This window comes from Poecilia reticulata, linkage group LG18 (assembly GCF_000633615.1).
Source record: "Poecilia reticulata strain Guanapo linkage group LG18, Guppy_female_1.0+MT, whole genome shotgun sequence".
NCBI classification, from domain to species: Eukaryota; Metazoa; Chordata; class Actinopteri; order Cyprinodontiformes; family Poeciliidae; genus Poecilia; species Poecilia reticulata.
The window spans coordinates 13952539-13965382 of record NC_024348.1 but is presented as its reverse complement, the minus strand read 5'-3'; the positions used below and the strand labels follow the sequence as shown (position 1 = coordinate 13965382).

Genomic DNA, 12844 nt, shown 5'->3' with positions numbered 1-12844 from the left:
CCTCCCGACCCCACTAAGGGACAAGGTACCTTAGTGGGGTAGAAAATGAATGGATGGGTGACACAGGGGCAAAGCACAACCCACGTATTGAGGCCTTAGTTCTTGTACCGGTAGTCACAGGTTTGATTCCTGGCCTGGCAACATTTCCTGCATGTCTTTCTCCTCTCTCATTACCCTATTTCCTGTCAAGCTACTTTCAAATAAAGGCCACGAGAGACAAAAGAAAACCTGTAAGAAAATGGATGGATGGCTTAACAAGTTTGGTTACATATTTGAGGTCCGTAATCGAAAGTAAAAGTAGCAGTCTATTTCTAAGTATAAGTCAATAATGGACTTGAATTACGTCTAAAACCCAGGAGGAATCATCACCGTTTTTTAGTGGCTATATTTATGTCACCTTTGATTCACTGGGACCCAATGGGTAAACTGAGAGTTACAATGGCTACTTTAACAGGTAAATATAACCTAGATTTAATTCTATATATCTGGTCTCATCATATCATGAGTTGTCAATCCTGTTTGTTTTTCTTTTACCAAGAGGTTTGACACACAATCTTGTTATAACTCATACAGTTTCTTATTGATATTTTTATATATCCCAGGTAATCAGATGATTTACTTTTGGTTTTTGGGTTTTCTTTCCTCACCTGGCTGTGCTGCTCCCGGTAAGTTCAGACTCCCGACATCATTATTTATAGCGCAGTATTCCCCTAAGAGTCCATGTCTGCATGACTTCTTCATTTATTTGCCATATTTATAGGAGTAAAGTCAAATTTCTTGTTTGTACACTGAAACTTGATTCTGATCCTAATCAGGGTCAAGCAAAATTGGGTTTTGGGGCCCTATTGTTCTGGTAATGTTGTGGATTGCTACAATCAACAGTCAGACGATTAGTTTATTTGCACATCTGTCATAAACGCCATACTTTACCTTTTACATCTATGACAGTGCTGTTTACATTTGATCCTATATGCATGTATCATCTATTGGTAGTAAAAGCAACAAAAAACTAGAACCCACTGGACTTCAGATGGAATACATACACGTACACATTTATGCTAGGTGAGTCTTTCTCACTTGACAATGTCGACCGGTACTGGGTTGATTCGACGTCTTCAAATATGTGAAATGTCCTGGGGACATTCAGTTTTTATTACTTAGAAACTGTGGAGTACTCATTATTTCTACAAATTTAGAGCACACTTAGAAATTTCAGAGAATACATACTTATACTTATTTAACATATTTATATTTTAATGCTGTTGACATGTAGCCTGATGTAAAAACATTTTCCTAGACAATATGAATCAGTATGAAGTTTTAATTATTATCAAACCTTATCAAACACGGCATTTTGAATAATAAAAAAAAAAAACTCAGAAATATATAGGGCCAACCACGAGAATCAACTCATTTAAAGTTAAGATTCAGTTTCACACAAATACAAAGATGCTGGCATATGCATTAACATGTGCCACATATGTAATGAAGTTAAATACTTGGGACATTTCATAAAAGTTGAGTTCTGTATGATGTAGGCACAAGCTATTAAGAGTGAAGTGTTACCTAAAGAGGCCGCTAGGGAGACCCTAAGAGAAATAAATTTTGTCTTCTTGCCCGTATAAAGAATGATTTCTACCTTCATTCATAAAATAACAAATAGACAATCAATAAATGAATCACAACTTTATAATAAAGTGGTGTGTTTTTATTAACATAAGAGTCATTACTAAAAAAAATCATGGTCTTTTATAACCAGCAGTATAGAAAATGCAGCTTAAATAGCAAATAAATCAGTTCCCAACCACATTGTAAATATTAGTGGTTTGCAAAACAAATATTATATGGGTTTTGTGTTTACCACGCATTGAGGTGCAACTATCATTGTTTATTGTTTAGGAAAATGATTAATTATAAAGCATTTGGTCTACTGAAAGACTTCAGACTTGAAATCAAGGGAACATTTTACTTTGAAACACTTCACATACTTAATCTAATACCAGAACAAAATGAAAAGATGACTTTGAAAGACGACTCTAATCATGATTTGATTTTCTTTTCAGTTTCAGAGACTTTCACGGTTTCAGTAAAGTCTCATGTCTCAGTCCAGCGAGGTCATACAGCCATCTTACCCTGCTGGCTCACCTTCTCTGAGAGTGCAGAAGATATGGAGGTACTCTGGTATCAAGGGAGTGATCAGTCTGGTACTACTGTCCTGCTTTATCAGGCAAGAGCTTTCGACTATTCATCCCAGAAAGCTTCGTTCGCTGGTCGAGCCTCATTCGGCTTAAAGGAAGAAACATCAGGTGGATTAAAGGCAGGTGATGTCAGCCTGAAGCTGGAAAATGTCACAGTTGAAGATGCAGGAAAATATATATGCGTTGTCAGCAGCTCTCGTGATTCTGATAGTGCATCTATTAGTCTGAGTGTGACAGGTGAGAACTATGAAACAGAACGAGAACAAAACCAAACAGAATGACGTCCACATCAAATGATCATTTTCTTCTTATTCCAGAAACTGGACACCAACCTCTCTTGTCAGCAGTGATGAGAGACGATAAAGTTAACATGAGCTGCCAATCTGACGGGTGGCATCCAGAGCCTGAGCTGAGATGGTCAGACAGCAAAACAGCTCTCATTCCTGCTAATGTGTCATTTAGCAGAAACTCTGCTGGTTTTTATTCAGTCCATAGTTGGGTTCTGGTCTCCAGTCCTTCTGAGGTCTCCTGCTCTGTTGGGCTCTTCAGTGAAGAACCAAAGGAGACCAGAATGCGTCTGAAAAATTCATTAGAAGAAGGTACGTGGTCTCACTCTCAAGTCTCCTTTATTGGTCTTTCATCAGAAATATGTTTATTAGAACAATATTTGCTTTTTATTCAGAGTCAGGATCGTCCTCAGATGCATGGGTGGCCTTTGGGATACTTCTGGCAGCTGTATTAGTTGCTTTCGGAGTCTTGTACTTCCTGTTCATCAGGAAGAAAGGTAAATGTTTGATCCAAGTCAGAGAGGATGCGTAACTGAAATTAAAAGAATGCTGACATTGTAATGACTATTAATTTCAAACCATGTAATATATATGTTTTTTATTTCAGCTAACAAGTCCAAACCAGGAAATAACACAACTGATGGTAAAGAAATCACGCAGACACAAAACGTTATAGGTTTTCTATTAAAGGGACAATCACAGTTTTATTTTGTAGTTTTCAGACTTAAGTACAAATGTAACAAAATGTATATGTTAAAACTGAACAAAAACCTCATGGGATTATCTCAACATTTCTAAGGATGTTTAAATAAGACAGTAAGGACGTGTCAAATCCCTTGTAAAAGTGTTTTCACCCGTTGTAGTGACTTGTTGCTAATCAATGAAAACAAAATGAACCCAAGCCTCTGGGGCTCTGCTGACTGGCAGGTGTTGATTCATTGGATCTTCTATATCCAATGGTTCTATGATCCTGTGGTTCTATGATTGTAGAGCATTTATTGATGTGGCGATCTCCAACAAAATGCGACTTTTCAGCGTTGCACACTTCCAATGTTAACGTAGTACAGCCAAATGATTCACATAATTGCTGCAGAGCAATGACCAACATCAGACAACAGTGACAACGACGATGACGGTCAAAAACTGATTCTGCCGCAATCAGCACACCTGCAGAGAGTTTACCTGTCATGCCATTTAAACATATAATGCCACCCACTGTCATTTTCAGGTATTACACCAAACAAACAAATTAACATAAACCCTAAAAATATGCCTCTAATGCCAATCTTTCACAATTAATCACATCACAGAATCAAACTTCGCTGTGTTTTCTCAGGGAATATTCATGACAAAATGAGGCAAACAAGCAAATCATTGGAAAGTGAACAAAAAATGATAACATGGTTTCTAAATATCTTTGAAAAAATAAATATTTGAACAGATCGATAACATTTGAAGAGATTGATATGTACTGAGTGCCCTTTACGCTGCTATTCCTAAATATAAACGGTTGCAACTACATTTAGAAGTCATCCAATTAGAACATAGATAAAAACAATAAAGGTTTGAAAATATTATGAAAAGATTTTGTAGATATAGTTCATAAACCTTGTCATCAGACTGTACAGACAAAACTGCCACAAATGTGGTCTAAGTGATTTCATTTAGGATTTTGAGACAAAAGCAGTTTTGATATGGGGACTTAAAATTTTATCTCTGGACAACGTAAGAATTGAATTAGCAAAATTAATTCAGATCTGTTTTATAAGTCACTGTGTAACATCCTCAAACAAAAACCAGTTATGACAATAATTCATACTGGATTTACAATGGAGGTATTCGTTGGGATTATTTACTAAAGTTTTACTTTTATCTTTCAGGGGCTGAATTCACAATCATTCCTGAAGGTAAAACAGAAGACATAATACATTTTTACTTCTTTTTCTATTTCAGTCAATTCAGCATTTAAAGGATGTTTAGTTTTTTTAATTTGCTTGATTTGTTTGAAGACATGAGAGGAGTGCAATATACATAAAGTTATTATATATCTTTACAGTGATGTGTTCAGATTTTAAATAAATAAAACAATAGCACAGCTTGTTGATGAACCTCAATCTGGTAGAGATAATTTTAAATCTCTTGTTGTGTTTACTGCATAAAACAGCTAAAATATCATATTTGTGTCTTCCTTCAGAGAATGAATCACTTCTGTCAAAAGGTAGAACAGAGTATTTGAAGCTGCTCATGTTAATATAATCAAAACAAAATCTTTATCATACAAAATCACATTTCTAAGATGTTTTCTTTTCTTACTTTTCTGTCCAGCAACATGGCGCTCAGCAGCTCTATTGGAAGCATCCAAGCATTATGGTAATTTTACATTTACTGTGTTTAATATTATTCTTATTTAGCATTTTACTTCATTGTTATATTAATTAAAATATAATTTTCTATCTTTATCAGTGAATGTTCAACTGGTGGACACAGGCAATCAGCTAATAAAAATGAGGGATTCTATACTGAGAGAAAATGCTGATGCAAAGTTTCCAGATGGAGACAGAGTCACTTGTCTCACTGCAGTCAGAGGATCACCTGGTTTCTCTTCTGGACGACACTACTGGGAGGTTTGCTTAGCAAATGCAAAGTTTGACCTCCTCAAGAAGTCCTGGTGGATCGGAGTTACAGATAAACATGAAATCCCTCATGATGAAACTTTATCTCCATCCTCAAAAAATGGTTTCTGGTTCTTGTCTTCTTGCCCCAACCAGGAGGATACTCTTCATTTTAGCACTGAACCAGAGACATTCATTTATGTTCAGTCAAAACCAAAAAGAGTCGGTGTGTATTTGGACTTTGACAACAGAGAGCTCTCCTTCTATAATGTGGAAGAGAAATGTCTGATTGGATCTCTGGCAACAAAATTCACAGGTGAACTGTTCCCACTTTTTAACCCTGGAAAACGTGACCCAGGGACTATGAAGATATTACAGAGATCTGTTCAGGATCAGTCAATTAACACTTAACCTGTGGAGAAACATAAGGTGAGAATCCAGAGAAAGAAAGTTAAGTATATATACACTTAATTCTATATTAAGTGTATATATGTAATATACATATATCATTAACATATATATATATATATATATATATAACTTTTTTTTATTTAGTTGCATGTTTAAGACTTTCCTATATCCCAACATTCCAGCCCAAATTGCAGTTCAGTCCAGAATATATTGGAGTTTAGCTGCTCATTAAGGGGAAAACTGTATGATTGCAGAGAACTGGATGTTTGGCTCCTATAAAAATATGTAAAAAAATAAAAAAGAAAAATAGAAAAGAAAAATCACAATGTATGATTAAAAAAAATTAATCTCATGATGTCTTTTTCTTCATTGAAATCTGCAGAATTCTGTTTTGTTAGGTTCCTCTCATTTATTTTTTTTCCCTGTTGTTCAAATGTCCATTCTTGTCCATATTCAAATTATAGTTTTCATAATATTCTAGGTATTTGAAAACAAAACATTCACCTTGTTGGATTTTTTTAATGTTAAATCAATGCTGAAGCTGGTTTTTGGTTTGTTGTGTGCTATGCAAGTTATTCTGCATGATCAGCATGTCCCAACCCTTGTCCTCAAGGTGCAGTAACCTCCATGTTTTAGGTGTTTCCTTTCTTCATCGCAGCTGATTCAGATATTACTGCATCAGTTCATCAGCTATCAGTTGAAATCAATTGTCCTGAGCAGTGGTGGGAAGTAACGAAGTACAAATACTTCGTTACTGTACTTAAGTACAATTTTCGTGTATCTGTACTTTACTTAAGTAGATTTAATAATGGGTACTTTATACTTTTACTCCACTACATTTTACAGTAAGTATCTGTACTTCCTCCTTCACTACATTTCTACAAAACTGTCGCGTTGCTCATTACATCCAAGTCGCGTTGCTCTTTTTTTCCGTTAAAATGTGAAGTTCAGGGATTTAAGGTGGCGCCGTAAAATCTAAGCAATAACGTGACTTAGTGTCTGTTGTCACCCATCGGCTCCACCTTTACTCGCACGCGGAGCTCCAAGACATGCGCAGTGGTTTCCTCTGAGCGGGAGAAGTTGTCTGTCGCCAGTAATATAATAGCGCTGCATAAATCATAGATATGACGACATGTAAAATAAGCAGCGCTTCGCTTTCACAGACGGTGGGGACTTCGTCCAATTTTTAGCGTCACTTGGAAGGAAAWCTTAAAGAAAGGTAAGATCTGTGGAGGTGATGCTAGCAAAGCTAGCTGTACGGAGACACATGCTGCATCTGCTATGAAAAAAAGTTGTCACTCATGCGCTGAATTATTGTGTGGAGGTGTTGGCTGATGTGTCCCATTTATGGGACAACGCTGTGACCAAAGTGCAATATAGTTATATGTCATTCAGGAACAATCCGATTCTTCTGGACGGATCTTTACTGATTAAATTTATTTCAGCTCTAAGTATTTAATATCTAGGTGTTTTATGGGAATGTGGATCTTTTTTCTGCAATTTTGATAAGTAAAACTTATTTTTTTGTGTCACGTAGCATGGGGTGCTGGTGTTGACTAGGTCTTGGGTAGGTGGTCTTGACTACAACTCTGCTATGTGGCTCATTGGTTGCATGTCCTCCCCACCCACCTCCTTTCCATCCCCTTTCTGTTGGATTTCATTAAAAATAAATGCCACTAGTGGCAAAAAAGTGAAATTCATGCTATGTTAGGACAGGAGACAAGATGTTTCCATCCCTGAAATTATGATGCATAGAATCACATATCTAAGTCTAAACTATGTTACAGAGTAAACACAATAAAAACTAAGGTTTTTATCTTAGGTCAACAGCGAAGTGACAGAGTTCTGTCTGCTTTCTGTGTAAAACTCCAGACTTGTTTTGTTGCCAGTGACCCACTTTCTCCCATATGTTCTTTACTTTAATTTTATTGCCAGATCGCAAACAGGACATTTAAAAAAAAATAATAAAAAGTGTTCACTGTGCTCCACCTCCTTTTGTCAAAAAGCTTCCAAAACGGAGCAGAAGAACGTTTTTATCTGCATCCAGTCTGTCCTCATAGCTTAATCACTTTTATTACACTACTCCCTTATAACCAGGGCGATGACCTGGAAAACCCCAAAACTTCAGGTGCCGCTGCTCTCAGCTTGTTCTACAGTTTGTCCCGACTGCTGGTGGTTTATACATTACTGTATTCTCTCACAGCTTCCCTTCGCTCTAGCTAACTGCAGCAGCACTTTCTCTCCTCCCCTGCTTCTTCAGCAGCTGGATCCGGTTGTGGACATAAAACTTGATGGCTCTCCAGTCTCGCTGGTTGCTCACCAGCAGGGGGCAGAGTTCCAGGCAGCGTTCACAGTCCGCCTTGGCGGGGACGCGCAGGTCCAAGAGGTTCTTCTTGAGGTGCGTCTCCACAGCTACATGCTCCGCCTCAGACCAGGGTCTCTTCAGGACGCCGCGTTTTCCTGTGGGAAGTTGTAATGAAGGCCATGAGCACACGTATAAGTTGAGTATATTTACGAACAAGCAGGATATTTTTAATAAGTGTAGACGTATGAAGGAAAACGGAACAATAAATGCTGCTCTTAAAGCCTGTAAATTAACTCCAAATATGTAGTTGAAGAATCTTTGTAGAGGAACACTGCCCTCTGTTGACTTGAGCAGATTTTGCAACAGAGTTGACGTTTGTAGTCGAGTTCTGCATCCCTCTTATGTGAAAAGAAATAATTAAGTATCACAAAATCAAAGGAAATGCCATGATGACTATTTCTTTATTGTTTAATTCTTTAATGCTTCTTGGAAAACCAGTTTCTCCCTGTGAAATGGTGCCACATTTGTAAAAGATTTACATGAGAATGGGATGATATTTGACAGCATTGTGTGACCAAGTTGGTCATCAGAATGAAGAGGTTCCAGGATGTTTTGGTTGTCTCTCACACAACCAAAGGCTTTGGTTTGTTAAATGTACATTTTTAAATTGAGAATATGTCACATTTCTTTATATTTCAATTGTTCACTCCAATAAACAAGTCTGGATGAAAGTCTTTAACACGCCCTAATCCCTAAAGGCCCTTGAAACCAATGCTTGGTTACAAGAGACTCTCCAGAACAAAAAGGTACTTCAGTGGTTTTACAGAAAAAAAAAATTTCTTCATGTAATTTCAATTTGGAGTAAAACTGCTCTTGTCTGAGTACAGTTTCTGATTACTCTACCAGTCTGTAGTAACTTCACTAATGAAGGAGAAACATATTTTAACTAAAAAATACATCAAACACAGACATTCACCTGCTGTTTATAATAAAGTCAGACTTCTGGTTTGCACACGAGCTTCTTTTAGTGAAGGCCACTAGAGACAAAAAAAACCTTTAAGAAAATGGATGGATGGCTTAACAAGTTTGGTTACATATTTGAGGTCCGTAATCGAAAGTAAAAGTAGCAGTCTATTTCTAAGTATAAGTCAATAATGGACTTGAATTACCTCTAAAACCCATCATCGTTTTTTTAGTGGCTATATTTATGTCACCTTTGATTCACTGGGACCCAATGGGTAAACCGAGAGTTACAATCGCTGCTTTAACAGGTAAATATAACCTAGATTTCATTCTGTAAAGTTGATCTCATCATATCATGAGTTGTCAATCCTGTTGTTTTTCTCTTACAAAGAGGTTTGACACACGATCCTCTTATACCTCGTACAGTTTCTTATTTATATTTTTTTATGTCCCAGGTAATCGAATGATTTACTTTTTGTTTCTGGGTTTTCTTTCCTCACCCGGCTGTGCTGCTCCCGGTAAGTTCAGACTCAACACATCATTATTTATAGCGCAGTACTCCCCTAAGAGTCCATGTCTGCATGACGTCTTCATTTATCCGTTAAAGTGACTTGCGTTTCCTGGTAAACCCTTTGTTTGATCACCAGATCTTACATTTTTAGGATCATTTATAGGACTAAAGTCAAATTTCTTGTTTGTAGACTCAAACTTGATTCTGATCCTAATCAGGGTCGACCCACGCCTCCATGGGGCCCTAAGCAAAATTGGGTTTTGGGGCACTGTAATTCTGATAATAATGTGGATTGCTACAATCAACAGTCAGACAATTAGTTTATTTGCACATCTGTCATAAACGCCATACTTTACCTTTTACATCTCTGACAGTGCTGTTTACATTTGATCCTACATGCATGTATCATCTAATGGTAGTAAAAGCAACAAAAAACTAGAATCCACTGGACTTAAGATGGAATACATACACATACTTTGATTAAATTAATTTCTCTTATTGCGATAGTTACAAATTTTATTTATGCTAGGTGAGTCTTTCTCACTTGACAATGTGAACTGGGTTGATTTCTGGGTTGCAAATATGTGAAATATGTGAAATGTCCTCATATTTCACTTAATGTCCCGAGGACTTAATGCCCTCGGGACATTTCACATATTTCACATATTTGCAACCCAGAAAAGGAATTAGAACGGACTTAGAATCCAGAAAAAATCCTTCCAAAACAGGAACATTTAGTTTTTATTATTACTTAGAAACTGTGGAGTACTCATTACTTCTACAAATTTAGAGCACACTTAGAAAGTTAAGAGAATACTTGCTTATACTTATTAAACATCTTGATATTTTAATGCAGTAGCCATGTAGCCTGATGTAAAAACATTTTGCTAGACAATGTCAATCATTGTGAAGTTTTAATTATTGTCATCAAACATGCCATTCAGAATTCAAAAAGAAAACTCAGAAATATAGGACCAACCTTGAGAATCAACTCATTTAAAGTTAAGTTTCACACAAATACAAAGATGCTGGCATATGCAACGCACATGTGCAACATATGTAATGAAGTTAAATACTTGGGGCATTTTATAAAAATTGTGTGTTCTGTATGATGAATGTAATATGCTGATGAGAAAATCTGGTATGTGTTCCTCTGTAAGGGTAGCTTGTCTAAAAAACTTTTGTATTCCACTGTACACTGCCCATCTGTGGGCAGTGCTGCTTCTTTTCGATACAAAATAAGGATCATGCAGAAGTTTTAAGTGGCATGCAGTAATGGTATGAAACTATTACTTAAAGTGGAATATATTAGCTGTGTTTCTAAAAACTTATGTACAAATTAATGTGTATATTATCTGTGTCATGCAATAATATAATGAATGAATGAATGAATGAGTACAGTCAGATTTACCTCAAGGTCGAGGAACGACCTTGAGGTATTTGTGATCAATTATTTGTGACTCAGTTAACAATATTATGTGCCGTGTTAATTTTATTTTTAGTTTTTGGTTTTATTGTTTATCTTTTTACTGCAGACTTTTTATGTATCTGGACTCTGGAGAAATTATATGGCAATGATGATGATGATGATGATGATGATGATGATGATGATGATGATGAATGTTTGGCTGTTGAACTGGACCTTTCAAAGTCACTATCAAGCTAACTTTCTATGAGCAGCTCAACAAATCTTTTTGATAAACATATAACAAAGAGAAATACAAACATATCTATATCTTGGATTTTTTTCTGTTCTAACTATTTCTTTTCTCTGCCCCTGAAGAATTAAGTCTTTTCTTGCGACATTGTTTTGCTAACTTATCTTCCATGGTGCTTTGGAGGTTTTGACGCCGCTCTGCACGTTAAACTGCAGCTAATATTACCAGTGAACTGTTACCTAAAGAGGCCAGCAGGGGTACCGCAGGAAAAACGCATTTTTTCTTCTATAAAGAATGATTTCTACCTTCATTCATGAAATAACAAATAGTCAATAAATAAATGAATCAACTTTATAATAAAGTGGTGTGTTTTTATTAAATTAATAACATAAAAATCATTCCTAAAAAATCATGGTCTCTTGGAACCAGCAGTATATAGAAATGCAGCTCAAACAGCAAATAAATCAGTTCCCAAACACATTGTAAATATTAGTGGTTTGCGAAACAAGAAAGCATTTGGTCTACTGAAAGACTTCAGATTGAAATCAATGGAACATTTTACTTTGAAACACTTAACATACTTAATTTAATACCAGAACAAAATGAAAAGTTGACTCTGAAAGATGACTCTAATTATGATTTTTTTTTCTTTTCATTTTCAGAGACTTTCACGGTTTCAGTAAAGTCTACTGTCTCTGTCCAGCGAGGTCATACAGCCATCTTACCCTGCTGGCTCACCTTGTCTGAGAGTGCAGAAGATTTGGAGGTACTCTGGTATCAAGGGAGTGATCAGTTTGGTACTCCAGTCCTGCTTTATAAGGAAAAAGCTTTTGACTATTCATCCCAGAAAGCTTTGTACGCTGGTCGAGTCTCATTCGGCTTAAAGGAAGAAACATCAGGTGGATTAAAGGCAGGTGATGTCAGCCTGAAGCTGGAAAAAGCCACAATTGAAGATGCAGGAAAATATATATGCCTTGTCAGCAGCTCTCGTGATTCTGACAGTGCATCTATTAGTCTGACTGTGACAGGTGAGAACCATGAAACAGAATGAGAACAAAACCAAACAGAATGACGTCTACGTCCTCAATGAAATGATAATTTTCTTCTTATTGCAGAAACTGGACACAAACCTCTCCTGTCAGCAGTGATGAGAGATGATAACAAAGTTAACGTGAGCTGCCAATCTGATGGCTGGCATCCAGAGCCTGAGCTGAGATGGTCAGACAGCAAAACAGCTCTCATTCCTGCTAATCTGATGTTTGGCAAAAACTCTGCTGGTTTTTATTCAGTCCATAGTTGGGTTCTGGTCTCAAGTTCTTCTGAGGTCTCCTGCTCTGTTGGGCTCTCTAATGAGGAACCAAAGGAGACCAGAATGCGTCTGGAAAATTCTTTAGAAGAAGGTTTGTGGTTTTGCCCTCAAGTTTTGGTAACACTTTATTTGAAGGGGGGTGAATAAAACTGACATGACACTGTCATAAGCATGACATAACACATGTCATGAACATGAATAAGTCTTCATGAATATTTATGACTGTTGTCATAAAGTGTCATTCGGTAAATCATGACAGTTTTAATACAAAGTTGACATTATTGAAAATGTCTTTGTTATGACAACGTGACATTAACCAAGACAACGTCGTTGTCATGACAACTTGTCATTGAGCAAGATATTATAACTTGTCATGAATGTCATAACAGGTGAATTGTAAAATGTTATCCTTATAACCACAGATTCTGTTCATTACTTTTATGGACAGAATTTCTAGGCGCAGCCGAGGTGTTGAGGGGATCCGYTTTGGTGGCCTTAGGATCGCATCTCTGCTTTTTGCGGATGATGTGGTCCTGTTGGCTTCATCGGAACGTGATCTGCAGCTCTCACTGGAGCGGTTCGCAGCCGAG

At 36.8% G+C, this 12844-nt stretch overlaps 2 protein-coding genes across 5 annotated transcripts in view; both read left to right on the top strand.

Moving 5' to 3' along the window:
• Nucleotides 1–355: 355 nt before the first annotated feature.
• On the top strand, nucleotides 356–5512 carry LOC103480789 (butyrophilin subfamily 2 member A2-like). Its single transcript, XM_017310595.1, has 10 exons — nucleotides 356–454; nucleotides 603–665; nucleotides 2064–2435; nucleotides 2516–2797; nucleotides 2881–2982; nucleotides 3093–3128; nucleotides 4366–4392; nucleotides 4680–4703; nucleotides 4811–4855; nucleotides 4949–5512. The coding sequence occupies exons 1-10, from the start codon at nucleotides 391–393 to the stop codon at nucleotides 5506–5508; spliced, it is 1575 nt and encodes a 524-aa protein (XP_017166084.1). The 5' UTR covers nucleotides 356–390; the 3' UTR covers nucleotides 5509–5512.
• A 1952-nt stretch (nucleotides 5513–7464) lies between these two features.
• The window catches only part of LOC103480651 (butyrophilin subfamily 2 member A2-like), an 11122-nt gene continuing 5742 nt past the window's right edge, over nucleotides 7465–12844 (top strand). For 2 of the 4 annotated variants that reach the window (XM_008435673.2, XM_008435671.2), the window contains exons 1-3: nucleotides 7465–9294; nucleotides 11608–11973; nucleotides 12061–12345. In XM_008435673.2, the coding sequence (XP_008433895.1) occupies nucleotides 9132–9294; nucleotides 11608–11973; nucleotides 12061–12345 (814 nt within the window). In that variant the 5' untranslated portion in view covers nucleotides 7465–9131. The remainder of the gene's footprint in view (nucleotides 9295–11607; nucleotides 11974–12060; nucleotides 12346–12844) is intronic. The other 2 variants (XM_008435674.2, XM_008435672.2) reach the window with 2 other exon arrangements.

Excerpts from the sequence above, each read along its gene's own strand:
- LOC103480789 (XM_017310595.1), top strand. The coding sequence starts at position 391 with ATGTCACCTTTGATTCACTGGGACCCAATGGGTAAACTGAGAGTTACA. Across the intron at positions 2,983-3,092 it reads CCTGTTCATCAGGAAGAAAG|CTAACAAGTCCAAACCAGGA; the intron begins GTAAATGTTTGA and ends TTTTTATTTCAG. Across the intron at positions 4,704-4,810 it reads TGAATCACTTCTGTCAAAAG|CAACATGGCGCTCAGCAGCT; the intron begins GTAGAACAGAGT and ends TTTTCTGTCCAG.